The sequence below is a fragment of the Pelobates fuscus genome, chromosome 12, assembly GCF_036172605.1.
Source record: "Pelobates fuscus isolate aPelFus1 chromosome 12, aPelFus1.pri, whole genome shotgun sequence".
Taxonomy (NCBI): domain Eukaryota; kingdom Metazoa; phylum Chordata; class Amphibia; order Anura; family Pelobatidae; genus Pelobates; species Pelobates fuscus.
Window position 1 is genome coordinate 69439886 of NC_086328.1, and position 18912 is coordinate 69458797.

At 43.1% G+C, this 18912-nt stretch overlaps 1 protein-coding gene across 2 annotated transcripts in view; it reads left to right on the top strand.

The window, feature by feature from the left end:
- Nucleotides 1-474: 474 nt before the first annotated feature.
- The window catches only part of VRK3 (VRK serine/threonine kinase 3), a 115720-nt gene continuing 97282 nt past the window's right edge, over nt 475-18912 (top strand). For both annotated transcript variants that reach the window (XM_063437322.1, XM_063437323.1), the window contains exons 1-2: nt 475-557; nt 18352-18491. In XM_063437322.1, coding sequence (XP_063293392.1) covers nt 18353-18491 — 139 coding nt within the window. In that variant the 5' untranslated portion in view covers nt 475-557; nt 18352. The remainder of the gene's footprint in view (nt 558-18351; nt 18492-18912) is intronic.

An 18912-nucleotide genomic window follows, 5' to 3' on the forward strand; every position in this document is an offset into this window, starting at 1 on the left:
AATCATAAATAAATCCCAAAGCCACCCACTATAAACAGGAACTCTGTACCACTCTGAATGTAATACTTTCTTAACTCCACGTATTATCTATCTTTAATCCCTTTATGTGTATATGGGTTTTCCAAAAGTAATCTTTTATTTACACATCACTTACTGATTTTTTGTGATTAAAAGTTATGCTTTATTATTTTTAATTTAGGACAGTGTTTCTTTCCTCTTGTCTCTATATTCCTAATGAGGGTTAATCCCTTCACTGCCCTATAGAGATTCTCTCTATATTAGGCTTCCACTGTTAATTTTGGATAGTTTTACTTACCTTCCAGGACCTGGCTGTGGAGGAGTAGCAGGAGTGCTAGCACGCATGTGCAGCACAGGATCCAGCTGATTCCCCTCACCGGAAGTGACGAGGGTAGGGGGAATTTGATAGAACACCTGACTCTAATTAGATACGTCACTTCCAGGTGTTTCCGCAAAATATGCAAAGACCTCCATGTAGTGTGTACTTATGTGTGACGTCACGCCTACTTTCTATTTCTAGATGTCCTGCTTTGAAGGAGGTGAGTGCACTTGAATGTGCCGTGCGGTTGGGCAGCGCAGCAGGAGGAGGTCTGCACGGTCCGACCACTCCGCGCGGCATACTGAGGGGAACTCACTTACCCAGCACCAGCGTGGAACCGTTAACATCATTGTCTTGTTGTTTTCTCTCCTCTTTGTTCCCTATGATTTGTCTGCTTCTTTTAAAGGGAGACGCGGGGCAGTGCCAGCTCGTAGTACAGACTAACAGTATAACCGGAGTAGGGGCTTCTACCAGGCCCAATCCCCTCACACCCCTACCCCCCGTACTTCTTGCGATTTGATACCGCCTAGCTCTCTCAGGGAAGGACATTCCCACCATGGGTACAGTTAACACCTACATACCAATCACTAAACCCAATGGTGTATCTACTCTTAGAAAGCTCAGACACTCTAACAAAAGCTAAAACCCTCAACTCACATACCTACTCGGGCACTTGGCACCACTGCTTACCCCTCTATGTACTACTGAATGTACAAGTTACTCACAACCTCATGCTGCATCAATATATGCCGTTTGTAGACACTCACAAATGTTCTTATTGAATGTGAAATGAAGAAAAATGAATATAAAATTGAAAAATAATATATATATATATATATATAATCTCCACATCCATGTGGCAAGGTGTGGTAAAAGTACTGAGGCAGGTGGACTTGCCTGTGTTTCACTGCCTTGCTCCCCAAGCACCATAACCAATCCCACTAAATATTGTAGGGGTGAGAGGGGGTGTTCTAATATTGTAACATACACAGATATAACAAGTTTTTTGTTTTGTTTTTTTATGTATATTTCTTACACTAGATGTGTGCTACTTCTATACAAAACTCCATGTTGTCTTATATGCCTTTGTCACTATTCTGTGACGTTGTTGTGACATGTAAGAGACCTGATTATTTTACTTTTTACAGTTGGAATTTTGATAGATGTATTTGATTTTCACTTGAGCACCAATTTCTATTAACCCCTTCAGGACGGAGTCAATAGTGCACGTTCTGATCAAAACAAAACGTAAACAAAAACTGGAATTTGCGCTATATGTCTGTTCACCCGTAGTTCCCCTCTTTCAAATTATATGCACCCACACTTATTATATATCATTTTGTTCAGGAGAAACAGGGCTTTAATCTATCATTAACTATTCATATATGGAACATCATTTATTATGAATAAAAGTAAAAAAAATGTGAGAAAATAAGATTTTTTTTTAAATTTGCATTTCCGTCTGACATTTTAACTGTGAATGTCATAATAATGTTAGGTTTTACTCTAAAAAAAAATGCACATATTTGTAATCAGCGATGTCTCACGAGTACAACAGTACCCCCCATTAACAGGTTTTATGTTGTTTTGGAAAGTTACAGGGTCAAATATAGAACATTACATTTTCAAATTGAAATTTGCCACATTAGTAATGTTACCTTTGAGACGGTGTGGTAGCCCAGGAATGAGAATTACCCCCATAATGGCATACCATTTGAAAAAGTAGACAAGCCAAGGTATTGAAAGTGGGGTATGTTTTCAGTCTTTTTTAGTAGCCACTTAGTCACAAACACTGGCCAAAGTTAGCGTTCATATTTGTTTTTGTTTGAAAAAAGCAAAAAACGAATATTTGGCCAGTGTTTGTGACTAAGTGGCTACTAAGAAAGACTGGACACACCCCACTTGCAATACTTCGGGTTGTCTACTTTTGCAAATGGTATGCCATCATGGGGGTAATTCTCATTCCTGGGCTACCATACGCTCTCAAAGGCAACATAACCAATCTGGCAAATTTCAATGTGAAAAAAACTAAATGCAAGCCTTATATGTGACTCTCTAACTTTCCAAAACACCATAAAACCTGTACATGGGGGGTACTGTTATTCTCGGGAGACTTCACTAAACACAAATATTAGTGTTTTAAAACAGTAAAACATATTACAACAATAATATAGACCATAAAAGTGCAGTTCGCTTGTAAAAAAATGCAAAAAACGTCACTTTTACTTAAAATATCATCGTTGTAATACAATTTACCAGTTTGAAACATGAATATTTGAGTTCAGCGAAGTCTCCCGAGTAAAACAGTACCCCCTATGTACAGGTTTTATGGTGTCTTGGAGAGTTACAGGGTCAAATATAGTGCTTGCGAATTAAATTCTCTGCACTTTCTCCCTGTGTTGTCAGGCATGTCAATCAAATTTTAATTAATCAAATCACATAATTACGTTAAAAGATAATTTTAATATATATGCATTTATAGGTATTTAAATTCTACGTGTATACTAATGTAATCTTTTATGTAATTATATGTATTTATCTATATATATTTGCGGTTATTTGTATTTTATATATATATAGAATGTCATTCTAAGTGTATTTTGTTACCGATATATATATATATTAATAACAAAATACAGTTAGAATGAAATTACATATGCATATATAATTTATATTAAATTTTGTTTCAATATTTTATTTATTTATTTTATTATTTTATTTATTTATTATTTTAATTATACGTATTTATATATAATATATATGTACATCTATTATATATATATATATAATATATATACATATTATATATATGTAACGTCATTCTAAGTGTATTTTAATAATATATATACTTATATTAATATTAAAATACACTTTGTATGACGTTACATATATATAATATGTATATATATATTATATATATAATCAAAGAAAAAATCAGAGCACTCCAAAAGGACTTCTTATTCAGTGTTTACTGTGACAAACGGTTACATCAAATCGACGTTTCGACCCCTTAGGGTCTTTTTCAAGATCAAATAATGTGTGTGAAAACAAAGTTTAAATAGCAAAACATTAATGAGCAACTCACCAATCTCGTGTGTGCGGCTACTCGAACCCGGAAGTGTTGCACCCCCTCACGTGACTCATAAGACGTCCGTGCGTGCGCACGTCATGGTTGCTAAGAGATGGAGTATCAACTCCGTGAAAATGAGTGTGTGGTTGCTAAGCAATGGAGTGTAAACTCCGTGGGTGAACAGTGAGTATACCGGAAAACCCGTGCATAGAGACATATAGTTCAGAAAAATTACGAGATCCCAAAAGGAGATCATAAAGTGTTGTATAAAAACAAATGAATATGAAAACATATTCAAACGGAGGATTTCTGGTATGTTAAAAGATGTCATATCCGGCCAGATGCCGAAAAACGATCTAACTGTGACAAAGTGATACTAATGTGTGTGTGTGTGAACGTGAACATAAAAGAACCAAAGAATATATATATAAACGATATACGGCAAAAAGCCTCAAGAACATACCACTAACGCTGATCGTAATCGATGACATAAATGTTAACATTAGGATATCAAGAAAATTTAAAGATGTATATTATACAATATTATCAACTAAGGTCAATGATAATAGGTAACTGTGAAAACGAGGTTAGATATCAATATCTGAAAGACAAAATATGGCTACCAAATTACATTCATAAAAACATAGTGAATGAGATGTATTCATTTAGTCCCTTTGGGGTGACAGTGTCTAAACGGTGTATCCAGTAAGTTTCTCGTTGTAGTAATGATTTTGATCTGTCTCCTCCTCTGGGACTGGGTGGTACATGGTCAATAGCCATAAATTTGAGGGTAGGAAGTCTATGATTCAGTTGGAGGAAATGTTTGGCGACGGGTTTATCGGATTTTTGATCCCTGAAGGCAGTGGTAATAGTGGATCTATGGCCTCAGATCCTTTCACGGAGGGTCAGGTCCGTTTTTCCGACGTAGGACAGACCACACGGACAGGTGATTAGATATATTACATGGTCAGTCATGCATGAGATGTAGTGGGTGATGGAAATTCGAGTGCCACTATGTGGGTGAACAAATGAGCTGCCCGTATTCATGTGGCTGCAGGTAACGCATCCACTGCAGCGATAACAGCCTTTCTTGGTGGGTCCTGTAGATTTCTGGTAACATCTGATGGGATCGCTTTTAACTAATAGATCTCTCAGGTTCTTATTTCTCCTTAAGCTAATATTAGGTTTTTGAGAGAAAATTGGTGGTAAATTTTTGTCAGAGCCTAAGATGCCCCAATATTTGTGAATGGCTTTTTGGATTTGTGGGGTACCAGTGTGAAGAGTGAGTGGTAAGTACATCTTGGTTGCAGTAGGTATATTTCTAGCAGTCTCCATGTGTTCCCTTGTCATGTGTCTGTTGGCTTTATCCAATGCTCTATCGAGGACTGCACGACTGTAACCTCTGGCCAGAAATCTCGCGGTCATCTCTTGCAGTTGGTGTGCTTGGTTCGTAAGATCGCTATTGTATCTCAACACCCGCATGTACTGGGATATTGGGAGTGACTCTTTCAACTTTGCTGGATGATAACTATTGAAATGGAGTAACGTGTTCCTCGCGGTCTCCTTGCGATAGAGAGTGTAGCCCAATTTACCAGTCTCAATGTCTTTGTATACAGAGACATCCAAAAATTGGATAATCTGGGTATTCACAGTGAGTGTCAATTTCACCGGAAGTTCTGAGGAATTAATTTCATTGATCATCTGTTCCAAATTATCAATGGTTCCCGTCCAAATTAAAAAAATATCATCTACAAATCGATGGTATACAAGTATCTGTTGATGGAATTTCTCCAGAATGTGTTGAGTTTCGAAAAGGAACATGTAGGCATTGGCATATGATGGTGCCATTGTTGCTCCCATTGAAGTACCCATCAGTTGTAAGTAGAAATGGTCTTCGAACTTAAAGTAATTGCAAGTGAGAGCTATATGTAAAAGCTCCATAAGGAATTCAATGGGAGGACCGTTGTATTTGGGAGAGTTGGAGAGGATCTGTCGTAATGCTTGAACGCCTTCGCTGTGAGGTATTATAGTATAAAGATTTTTGACATCTAATGTGACCAATAGATGTTGTGCTTCCACTGCGGTTACCTTGTTGATGTTATTCAGGAAATCACTGGTGTCTCGTAGACAAGTTGGGAGGTCTGTAACTGAGGTTTTGATGTAATGGTCGATATATTTAGCGATAGGTTCAAGTAGGCTATCTCGAGCCGAAACTATCGGTCTCCCTGGTGGATTCAGTGGGTCTTTATGAATTTTGGGTAAGGTGTATAGAACAGGATGTTTGGGGTATTCAACGTATAGAAATTTGGCCAAATTTAGATTAATAAAACCCATCTGTATTCCAGTATTGATGGTGGTTTGTATTCTGTTCTGAAAATTCTTCACCGGGTTGTATGTTAATTTCTGGTACGTAGTTATATCCGAAAGTTGATTATGTATCTCATCTCTGTATTTGGCATAAGACATCACTACAATGGCTCCCCCTTTGTCCGCGGGGCGGATGATAATATCAGGGTCTGATGTGAGATCTTGGAGGGCTTTCTTTTCAGAGCTGGTTAGGTTCTGTCGGTTATCAGTGGGATTTTTAAATGCTTGTTCAGATTCTTTCTTCACTGATTGCATGAAGGTCTTGATGGATGTATTAGCGGTTTTGATATCCCCCTTGTATTTCACTTTAAAGGGTTGTTGGGTGGTAGTGGTGGTTGTGGTGATTTCTGGTATCGTAGGACTATCTTTCCATCTTTCGTAGTTTGACAGAGTGCGTTGTAATTTTTCTGAACTATATGTCTCTATGCACGGGTTTTCCGGTATACTCACTGTTCACCCACGGAGTTTACACTCCATTGCTTAGCAACCACACAGTCATTTTCACGGAGTTGATACTCCATCTCTTAGCAACCATGACGTGCGCACGCACGGACGTCTTATGAGTCACGTGAGGGGGTGCAACACTTCCGGGTTCGAGTAGCCGCACACACGAGATTGGTGAGTTGCTCATTAATGTTTTGCTATTTAAACTTTGTTTTCACACACATTATTTGATCTTGAAAAAGACCCTAAGGGGTCGAAACGTCGATTTGATGATTTGATGTAACCGCTTGTCGCAGTAAACACTGAATAAGAAGTCCTTTTGGAGTGCTCTGATTTTTTCTTTGATTATATACCTTGGACGCCGGCAGCACCAAAGGCTGGAATTTGCTATAGTCGTTTAAGGGTGAGTGCCCAATTCATATCTTTTCTATATTATATATATAATATATATACATATTATATATATATATATATATAAAAATATATTTAATTTATTTTTACACTTGTCTTATTTTATTTTTTTTATACTTCCCACCAGCAGGGGGACTGTCTGATATTTCAAACAGTCCCCCTGCTGGCAGATCCACAGCCAGCTATAGGGGGCCATGTGATCGCTCTTTGAGAGCGATCACATGGCCCCCGGGGGCCTGGTTTGCCGTGGGAGGGCTGCCTGGGCTGTGAGGCAGTCCTCCCGAAGCGGATCGCGGCGGAGGTAAGTACATCTTACCTCCTGGGGCTGCAAGCCGTTACGGCGTGCTATGCCGTCATAACGGCTTTAAAGCCCACTTAACCCGTGACGGCATAGCACGCCGTAACGGCGTTAAGGGGTTAAAGTTTGTAGTTTTATTTTCAGTTCAAATATTGCAATCTAGTTTATTTTGTAAACTTGATGTGTGCTAGCATAATAAAAATTGCTAAATTGTGCTCAGGTATATCTGTCACGGTTAGCCACCCCAAAACGCTGAGTGTGAACCCACCAGAACTAAGCAGAGATAACGTATTACTAGTCCTTGGAATAATAGTTAATATAGATAGGAAAAATCCAAGTAAAAAGGGAGCCAGAAGTTGGAAGAGCAAGAGACATAGCTGGGTCAAGGATACCAGATAAAACAGTAATCAAGGAAAGCCGAGTCAAAAGCACAGTAATTATAAAAAAAAAAAAAAAAGTAGTAAGAATGTGCTATTGAGACTAATAAAGATACAACATGCCATTTGCGTCATAGCAATGCCCCCAAAACATAAGGGGATATTGCAAATGAAGCAATTTTGTATCATTAATGTGATGACGTTGATGTGGATGCATCGTGTCATAAGGCGTCTGTGATGAAGAGAACATCATGATGCCACATTGGAGCACCATATGATCACGAAAATGTGCATACCGGCACAATCATCCTTACAATATCTCATGTGTACATGACGACCCCATTCACAAGTTTTTAAATACAGGTCTGAATTTATAACCAGCCCAGGGCAGGTTTTAAAACCAAAATAGCAAAGATGGGCCTATGATGCATTTGGGGCATTTTAGTAGCTCACATATTTAAAGTACTTTGTCAATGGACACCATTTGCAAATGTGGACACCATGGGGACTCTCACATGATATATTTAGAACTTTATTGATGATCCATTTTTTTTCCCAATTTGTGCCACTGTAATAAAATTACCTTATATATACTTGGCAATATCTGATTACAACAATAACATATATTTCCTGGCTAATCATGGCAGCATTTAACATATGGGTTTAGCTCCTCCCTCTAACCCTCAGGACAGGAAACACAATCAATCAAACAATTAAGCCTACCTTCCCCTACTATATTAGGTACCCCAGTATCCTCCACACCTCAGTCTTTTCCTGTCCTCCTAGCCCTAGGACAGTTTGTGTATTTTTTTTTTCTCTCAGTTTATCTGAAATATTTTTTTTTTTTTGCTCACCTGACCATGTTTGATATGGTCTTGTCCCTGTGGAGGTCAGCCTCCCTCCTCAGGAAGCCCAGGCACATGTAGCCCAATCTCCATGGAGTTGGGAACCCCTGGGAGCCTGGGTGGTTAGTTCCACAGGCTGTGGCAATCCTCTGGCGTCCTGTGTGTGCTTCAGACCTCGATCAGACGATCAGCATAACGGTAAGACGCTCGCGCATGCGCAATGCGTCCGCCCGGACTCAGAGTGAAATTTGCCCATGTCCAAAATGGCGGTTCCGCGATCTCGCGACCAAGTGCGCATGTGCGATCCTTTAAAGGTGCAGAGCGGGAAATTTGAAATGGCGGTTTTCAGACTTAAAAAACGCTCGTTTTCAGTTCCCTTTACAGATACAGTGCTCTAGTAGACTGTTCTTAAGACTCTGCAGGTAAGTGAATTACTTTTCTTTTAAAATCTTCATAATATTGGGCTGGGAATACATTACCTTTTTTTTTAATGTTCTTAGCCCTACAGTCAGTATGGATCCATCATCCCCTTCTGCAAAATCAACGAGATCTGCTATAGGTCATAGGTGAGCAATGTTTTTTATGTTTTCTTCAAGTTACAAAAAGAGTGCATAGAGGGTACAGTCTTATGACTTCTGTTTCTTACAGCCCTCGTGACCGGTCCTGTCCCAGATCCCCATCGAGGAGAAGGGAAAAACCGGCAGCCTGCCCGGGATGTGGAGCAAGGCCTATGGATAACTGCAGGCTCTGCAGAAGATGCTTAGCCATGGTCGCAGGTGAATCTGATCGCCAGAAGTCACCGCAAGCCTCTACCTCCTCAGCAAAGGATATTGCGTATTGGATCAAGCAAGCAGTGGTAGAGGGAATTGCTGAATCTCACAAGAATAAGAGATCAAGAGGTGAGACCTTCGGCATGGATTCAGATCAGTCTGAAGACGAATACAGACAACCTTCAGCGTACCAGGATTTAGAGCCAATCTCTTCCAGCGAAGAGGAGTATATGGAACAACCATGCTCCTTGGACTCCAAAGCTATGGAGCATTTGATTATGGCTGTTAGACGTACATTAGATTTGCCGGAAGAGGCCAAAGAATGTTCGGCTTCTGACAGACATTTTGGAGATTTGCATAAGAAAAAACCTTCCTTCCCGGTTCACAGCTCGATTAAAGACCTGATGAGGAACGAGTGGCAAACTCCTAGTAAAAGGATTACTAGTCAGGGAAGACTTTCAAAGTTATACCCGATCAAAGAGGAGGATTCCAGATTGTGGACTACGGTACCTAAAGTGGATGCTCCTATCATTAAGGTTGCTAAAAGATCTACGCTTCCGATTGATAGCAATGCTTCCCTTAAAGAGCCCATGGATAAAAGGATAGATGCTGATTTATCTAAAGCCTTCATGACGGCAGGTTTGGGTTGCCACCCGGCCGTATCCATCTCTGCTTTGTCTAGAGCCATGCGTTCCTGGTTGCTTGACTTGGAGGATGACATCGATAAAGGTGTTAGTAGACGTCAGATGGCAGAATCCTTAAGGGATATCAAACTCGCCAGTGACTGGCTTTTGGAATCCTCCACTGACCTTATTAGAATTCTTTCGAAGGTTATGGCCCATGCAGTCACCGCTAGACGGGCGCTTTGGCTAAGGTCCTGGGGGGCAGACCTTTCCTCTAAGAATAATCTATGCTCACTTCCCTTTATGGGAGAAGTGCTTTTTGGGAAACCGCTGGATGAAGCTATTAAGAAAGCAGCGGAGGTTAAGCAGGTCATGCTGCCTCAAGATAGACGTCCTAAGAGACCTCATCTGGACCGCAGACCTTTTAGGGATCAAGGCTACTTTAGAGAAAGTAAGACCTACAGACCAGGCAGAGAATTCTCTAGGCATTCCAATTGGAAGAGCGGCCAGAATGTCAAATCCTCTAGGGGCAAGACGCAGACTTCTTCCTTTCGCCCCAACAAGCAGTTCTGAAGGTGGCTTACTCCAGGTTCCTCGAGTGGGAGCACGTCTTTCATTCTTTCAGAGGGCCTGGGAAATCATTCCAGATGCTTGGGTCAGATCCATTATCAGCAGAGGTTATCATCTGGAATTCGAAGATTATCCGCCTCCACCAAGGTTTGTTCGCACAAGGCTTCCTGCCAACATCCAAAAAAGAGAGATTCTGAGTCTCTATGTCTACAATCTTCTTATGGAAAAGGCCATCGTACCTGTTCCCATAGGAGAAAGATTCCAAGGTTATTATTCTCCCCTGTTTTTGGTCAAGAAACCGGAAGGAAAATGGAGACCTATTCTAGACCTCCACCAGCTCAACCTTTTCCTCAGAGTCAGAAGATTTCGCATGGAATCCATTCGCTCCATCATCCCTGTTGTTCATCACCAAGATTGGATGATATCAGTAGATCTCAGGGATGCCTATTTTCATGTCCCTATCACGATCGCCCATCAAAAGTTTCTCAGGTTTTGTGTCCGGAACGAACATTTTCAATTTCAGGCCCTTCCTTTTGGTATAAGCACGGCCCCAAGGACCTTCTCGAAGGTTCTGGTCACCATCATTGCCTTGCTCAGAAAAGAAGGTGTAGCGGTGTTTCACTACCTGGACGACATCCTGGTAGTGGCCCCGGACCTGGGAATAATATTTCAACACAGACAACTAGTCCTCGACACTCTATCTCATTTCGGTTGGCTCATCAACTACGAGAAGAGTCACTTGCATCCCTCAAGAGAACTAATATTCCTGGGAGCGAGTTTCAATACAGACACGGCGATTGTATCTCTCGCACACGACAGAAAGATCGTACTTCAAGATCGGATGAGAGACTTCAGACTGAAGACTTCGGCCTCGGCGAGAGAGTTTATGAGACTCCTGGGGACTCTCTCCTCCACGATAGAGCTTGTCAGGTGGGCACAGTGGAACCTTCGCCCTCTTCAACAATTTTTTCTGAGAAATTTCAGGACCAGCTCGAGGGACTGGGAGTCGCTGATTCACATTCCTTCGGCTCTGAAACAGAAGCTCCTTTGGTGGATGTCGTGGGAACACATCTCCCGAGGATTCCCCTTACGAGAAATAGACTGGGTAGTCATTACGACGGATGCCAGTCTGACAGGTTGGGGCGCACATTTAGGCAATCGATTTTTTCAAGAAAAATGGCCACCGAAAACTCAATGCTTGCCTTCCAACATCAGAGAACTAAGAGCTACTTTCCTGGCTCTTCTTCATTTTCAACAGCTCATCAGGCATCGCTGGGTCAAGTTGAGAGTGGACAACAAAGCAGCTGCTGCCTACATAAACCATCAAGGCGGTACAAGGAGTGTAGCCCTGATGAGAGAGATCGTTCCCATTATGACCTGGGCTCAGAATCATGTGGAAGGCCTGTGTGCCACCTATCTTCCCGGGAAGGAGAATGTATTAGCGGATTTCCTCAGCAGACACCTGATAGAAGCTTCAGAATGGCAACTTTCCAAGAGGATCTTCACCCAGTTGGTCCAGAAGTGGGGTCTTCCCCAGGTAGACCTCATGGCAACCTATCGGAATGCGCAGGTTCCGTGCTTTGTGTCAAGAAGATACCATCCAATGGCAGTTGCTCAGGATGCTCTATCCATCAGTTGGGTGTTCAATCTAGCTTATGTCTTCCCTCCGATTCCGCTCATACACGCTGTTCTGAGAAAGATCTCCAAAGAACATTGCAAGGTGATAGCTGTTCTTCCCTTCTGGCCTCGTCGTCCTTGGTTTCCCCTGTTGCAGAGACTATCGATGGACCTGCCTTGGGAACTTCCAATCTCAGAAGACCTGCTGATTCAGGGTCCAGTGTTTCATCCGGAGCCTCACAAATTCAGGCTCCATGCATGGCTATTGAGAGGAAGTCTCTAGTTGAACATGGCCTTTCGGACCAGGTTATCTCAACACTATTACGTTCCAGGAATCCTTCTACTTCTTCTACTTACCATAAGGTATGGGAAGCCTTTGCACGATGGTGTAATTCCACGGTTCAAGATTTAAGTTCCCCTTCCGTGTCTCAGGTTCTGGGTTTCCTTCAAGCAGGCCTGGAGAGAGGCCTTCAACTTAACACGCTTAAAGTGCACTGCTCGGCTCTTTCAGCTCTTTCTGGTGTTCGTTGGGCTTTAAATCCTATGGTGATTCGTTTCTTCAAAGCTGTCATTAGGATTAGACCTCCTATCAAGGGATTCTCGGCTCCTTGGAATCTGCCTCTGGTTCTGCAGGCCTTGACGGAACATCCCTTCGAACCTATCGATGAGGTCCCTATGCAGGTTCTTTCTCTAAAGACCCTGTTGTTACTGGCCTTGGTATCTGCTAGGAGAATGTCAGATATCAGAGCACTGTCTTCTGAACAACCGTTCACTACCTTCTTCGATGATAGAGTTGTGCTACGCCCTAGACCTGAGTTCCTTCCTAAGGTTGTTACTTCCTTCCACCTGAATCAAGAGATTGTCCTGCCGGGGTATTTTCAGGATCCATCATCTCCTGAAGAAGTAAGATGCCATACACTAGACCTGAGGAGGTGTCTTTCCACGTATATTGGACGTTCAGCTAATTGGAGAAAGTCTCCCCAATTGTTTGTGATTCCTTGGGGTTCTCGTAAAGGTGAAGCAGCCTCTGTCGCTACCCTTCGTTCCTGGACCGTTCAGGCTATTTCTAGAGCTTACAGGTCGAAACAGGTTCCGGTTCCCAAGGACATCAAAGCTCATTCCACAAGGTCCATTGCTACTTCATGGGCTGCAGAGTCAGGGGTTTCTGCAGAGAGCATTTGTAAAGCTGCCAATTGGTCGTCTTTGAAGACCTTTGTACGTCACTACAGAGTGGATGTCTCTTCTCATTCTGATTCGGAGTTTGGCCTTTCGGTCTTGAACTCTTATAAGCCTTAAGTGGATATTAAACAATTTTTGTAGCATGACTTACCCTCCCTGAGTGGTTATTGCTTTGGGAATCCCATATGTTAAATGCTGCCATGATTAGCCAGGAATAGAGAAAATTTATTTATACTTACCGTAATTTTCTTTTCCTGGCTATTATTCATGGCAGCATTTGGTCTCCCGCCCTCTCTTGGTTTATTTGTCTTGTTACTGGACTGAGGTGTGGAGGATACTGGGGTACCTAATATAGTAGGGGAAGGTAGGCTTAATTGTTTGATTGATTGTGTTTCCTGTCCTGAGGGTTAGAGGGAGGAGCTAAACCCATATGTTAAATGCTGCCATGAATAATAGCCAGGAAAAGAAAATTACGGTAAGTATAAATAAATTTTCTCTAATATATATACACACAAAATACTAATCTTAATCCTATCATTAATGCTAAACCAAACCCTAATTCTTAACAGAGTTATGCCAAAACTAAACCTAATCATAAACCCCACCCTAACCTAAAACCTAATGCTATGCCAAACCCTAACCATAATCCTAATTGTAATACCAGAAAACAGACCCCTAATCTGGTAATGAGAGAGACCCCACAGTCAAAATTTCTAAATTAAGTTAATATTAGTGTGTAATGGGACCAAAGCCAAAAGTAGTGTGCACAATGTAGCAGCTAAGTATCTGTGTAACAGAATTAATGTGCAATACAGGCTTTAATCATTTATTCCTACAGTACATTGATACAAATTACTGCTATCTCAATGTAACAAAAAGGTTACAGACAGAAAAAAGGGGCGGTAAGGGAAATAGAAGGACTCGGTGTAATTACTTGTCAGGTTCCTATCCTGACAAGCAAGACCTTTCCGTTTAATACTGTCCCTTTAAATACAATTCCTGTTTTTCACCGCTAGTGGCCTCCCTAGCCACTAGTCACCTCAGAATCACCTGTATCATATGTAATGACGTTTTGCTATAAATGGCCACACTCAACAAAGCAAGTGGCCTTTACATTGAAGTTGATGTTCATACTACAGACTTCAGATCCTGGCTCCTGTGAAACAACCTGCAACTTACCTGCATTGCTTCTTACCTGATTTGCTACCACCCCTGCTCCTTACCAACTTGGATTATTTACAACCAGGGCCGCCATCAGGGCATGACAACCATAACAGTTGTCATGGGCCCGGCGGTCCTGCGGGGCCCCGAGCCCCACATACTGCTGCAGTAAGTAATGGCTGAGCTGGGGAGTTAAACAATCTCCCCAGCCAGCCTGCACTCAGCAAGGGGCCCGCATAGCCGTCCGCGGGCCCCTGCTGCTACTAATCATCTCCTCCGTGCAGGGCACACTGAGGGACAGCTATAGGGCCCTCCCAAAGACCCCACTAGGCTGCCCCTCAGTGTGCCTGTCTCCAAACACAGCCTCACTGAGCTGCCTGTAACTGCTCAGGGCAGCTCCCTGCGGCTGGTTCTGCAGGAAGTGACATCACCAGTCACAGTGCAGAGTGAGCTGTGCGGAGCTGCCCTGAGCAGACTTACAGGCAGTGTGTCAGCATTGTGAGGTTCCTTCAGAAGAGGACCACCAGAGAGGTAAGGTTTGGGAGCCCCTACCCCCCCCCCCCTTGCTCCCACTGCATCCCCTACCCCCCCTGCTCTCACTGCATCCCCTACCCCCCTGCTCCCACTGCATCCCCTACCCCCCCTGCTCCCACTGCATCCCCTACCCCTCTTGCTCCCACTGCATCCCCTACCCCTCTTGCTCCCACTGCATCCCCTACCCCTCTTGCTCCCACTGCATCCCCTACCCCTCTTGCTCCCACTGCATCCCCTACCCCTCTTGCTCCCACTGCATCCCCTACCCCCCCTGCTCCCACTGCATCCCCTACCCCCCTGCTCCCACTGCATCCCCTACCCCCCTGCTCCCACTGCATCCCCTACCCCCCTGCTCCCACTGCATTACCCCCCTTGCTCCCACTGCATCCCCTGCTTCCACTGCATCCCCTACCCCCCCTGCTTCCACTGCATCCCCTACCCCCCTTGCTCCCACTGCATCCCCTACCCCCCTTGCTCCCACTGCATCCCCTACCCTCCTTGCTCCCACTGCATCCCCTACCCCCCCTGCTCCCACTGCATCCCCTACCCCCCCTTGCTCCCACTGCATCCCCTACCCCCCTTGCTCCCACTGCATCCCCTACCCCCCTTGCTCCCACTGCATCCCCTACCCCCCTTGCTCCCACTGCATCCCCTACCCCCCTTGCTCCCACTGCATCCCCTACCCCCCCTTGCTCCCACTGCATCCCCTACCCCCCCTTGCTCCCACTGCATCCCCTACCCCCCTTGCTCCCACTGCATCCCCTACCCCCCTTGCTCCCACTGCATCCCCTGCTCCCACTGCAACCCCTATTACCCCTACCCCATGCTCCCACTGCATCCCCTATCCCCTGCTCCCACTGCATCCCCTATCCCCTGCTCCCACTGCATCCTCCTCCCACTGCATCCCCTACCCCCCAGCTCCCACTGCAGCTCCTGCCCCCTGCACTACATTCACTAACACACTCTGCACTACACATACACTACATACACTACATTCACTAAACACACTCTGCACTCACTACAAACACTACATTTACTAAACACACTGCACTACACACACACACTACATTCACTATACACATTTTGCTCTACACACACACATACTACATTCACTATACACATTTTGCACTGCACACACACTACATTCACTGAACACACTCTGCACTACATTCACTATACACTCTCTGCGCTCACTACAAACACTACATTCACTAAACATACTCTGCACTACACACGCACTACATTCACTAAACACACTTTGTACTACACACACACTACATTCACTAAACACACACACTACATTCACTACACACACGTTTCACTCACTACAAACACACTACATCCACTACAAAAACACACACTCTGCATTCACTATACACACACCTGCATTCACTACACACACACTCTGCATCTAATGCATGCATACAAACATTACATACATTACACAAAACGTACAATCTGCATCCACTATACACACTGCATCCATGACACACATACTGCACCCACTATACACACTGTATCCATGACACACATACCGCATCCACTATACACATTCTACATCCACTATACACACTGCATCCATGACACACATACCGCATCCACTCTACACACACACACACTTCATCCTTGTGGGCGGACTCGGGACTGGCCCCGGGGGCCCAGATCTTATGCTGTGTCAGGGGCCCTAAAATTTATGATGGCAGCCCTGTTACAACTATACTTCTCTGCAATATCCTACCTACCTGATTTATACAACCCTGCTTCATACCAACCTAGATAACCTGCATCTCTGCTCTAACCTGCCTACCTGGATTTATACAACCCTGCAAAATCATTATCTGGACATTGCTGAACACTTTTATTAACAAGGTGTTATTTTTTTTTTCTCTGACTCCTTATAGTTCCTAATCAGGGCAGGTGCAAGGACTTCTGCCGCCCTAGCCAAAGATCCGTTTTGCCCCCCCCCTTCATGTCACTCACTCACTGACACACACACACACACAGAAACTCACTGACAGACATACACACACTGACACACACTCTCACATGGACACTTACTGACAGACAGACATACATACACTCACTCAGACTCTCACTGACCGACATACACTCACTCAATGACAGACAGACACACTCACACCTGTCATCAAGGTAAGGAGGTGCCTGCTCTACCATACTGTGACAGGGCTCCTCTGGGCACCCCTACCTTCGGGTGCCAGGAGGAGCGGTCCGGCGCTGAGGGGGAGCGGCTCTGGAGCCACTAGCCCAGCTCTGCGGCCCAAGCTGGGGGGCCCACCAGGAAATATCCTGTTCCTAATACCTTTCCTATTATCCTTCCGATACTTTTATCCAGCTTTATTATTTGCAGACTTGGTTGTTTTCTATTTAGGGCATATTGCCTTAAATTAACACTATAGTCACCTAAATTACTTTAGCTAAATACAGCAGTTTTAGTGTATAGATCATTCCCCTGCAATTTCACTGTCATTTAGGAGTGAAATCACTTTGTTTCTGTTTATGCAACCATAGCCACACCTCCCCTGGCTATGATTGACAGAGCCTGCATGAAAAAACAAAAAAATTGGTTTTCACTTTCAAGATATAATTTACCTTAAATAATTGTATCTCAATCTCTAAATTGAACTTTAATCACATACAGGAGACTCTTGCAGGGTCTAGCAAGCTATTAACATAGCAGGGGGTAAGAAAATCTTAATTAAACAGAACTTAAATAGGGCTCTCTTTACAGGAAGTGCTTATGGAAGGCTGTGCAAGTCACATGCAGGGAGGTGTGACTAGGGTTCATAAACAAAGGGATTTAACTCCTAAATGGCAGAGGATTGAGCAGTTAGGCTGCAGGGGCATGTTCTATACACCAAAACTGCTTCATTAAGTTAAAGTTGTTCAGGTGACTATAGTGTCCCTTTAACATTTATTTCTCCCTTTCCTTCTCATTATTTCTTCTACACGTTATACTGCTGTAAAGTAAAAACCTACAAATATAGCCTCTTCAGTTAACTCTGGCAAACGTCTCCTACCTGACCTGATCGAGAGCATGACATTACTGATATCATCCTCATCCAATTATATAACAGAGCTTAGTATCTTCAAGTCAATCATCACATTTAGCTGACTAGCCACTGATATTCACTCCGTATAAGTTAGTTCCTGGCTAATCCCTCAAAACAGCTGTGCCCTGATTCCTTGTTACCTTGGCTGTTCAAATAGGTGAAAAAAACTACCAACGCCCTTGGCTATCCCTATAAAGGTATCACACTATGACTAAGCATAAGGCATCAAGATTAGTGCTAAATAGCCGTGCAAGAATGTGAGGGCAGTGAAAATAAAATAACCCGACACACGTTTCAGTTCTCTCTGTGCTCAAAGAAAACAAGGGTCCATGTCTGGATTACCCTTTTAACTTACAAAGGCCTAAGTAAATACATGGCAACAAAAATAGAGAATATGAGAATTCCACGAACCGTGCTCACTGTGCCTAGAGGAGTATCGGCTCCACCTCGCTGACGAGGCCCAAAGAAAGATGAAACCATCATGTGAGGTTGCTGTATCTCTCATGCAGAGGCAACTTGGCAGCATTATGGGATATGTAGTATACAACATTTGGAGTACCGAAGGTTGCCTACCCCTGGTATTTATTCAGAACCTTTTAGATGTCTTAACTGTTTATTTTGAGTCCTTGACATTTGATCTATTTTTTGTAGTATAACATCCATGTGTTTATTTACAGAATGAAGGTCAATTTTTGTCCCCAGTGTGGAGAGAAAGTAGACGATGCATTTAAGTTTTGCCCAAATTGTGGTTTAAAATTACCCATTGATGAAACAAATGATGAACCTTCAATGCCCAGCAAGTTACCACCATCACCAGGTACATTTACTTATAATTTCCAATGCAGCAGCACAGTGTAACTTAACATAACACTACGACCCAAAAATATATATATATTTATCATTTTTTTTTATTTATAAGTTGTTGGTTTTTTTTTTACATATACTATTTGCACTCATCTCCATAGTCAGTTACAGTGTCTCTGCTCTCCAATCCCAACATGAAAGTACAGCATGTCACTTTCTCACTATGCTGCATCTAATGTAACTGAATGAGTCTGCTGTGAGGGAATGGCTAGCAGTCAGGGGTGGAAGCAAGTGCCAATTAGCATGAGATGATGGAGCAAATAGCCTTGATCGGGCCGTTTCCTAAGATCATTTGGGGAAAGTCATAATAGTAATCTTGAATAACTGAACCTTCAATTCACTATAAGTGATTTATACAATCATGCATCCAAAAA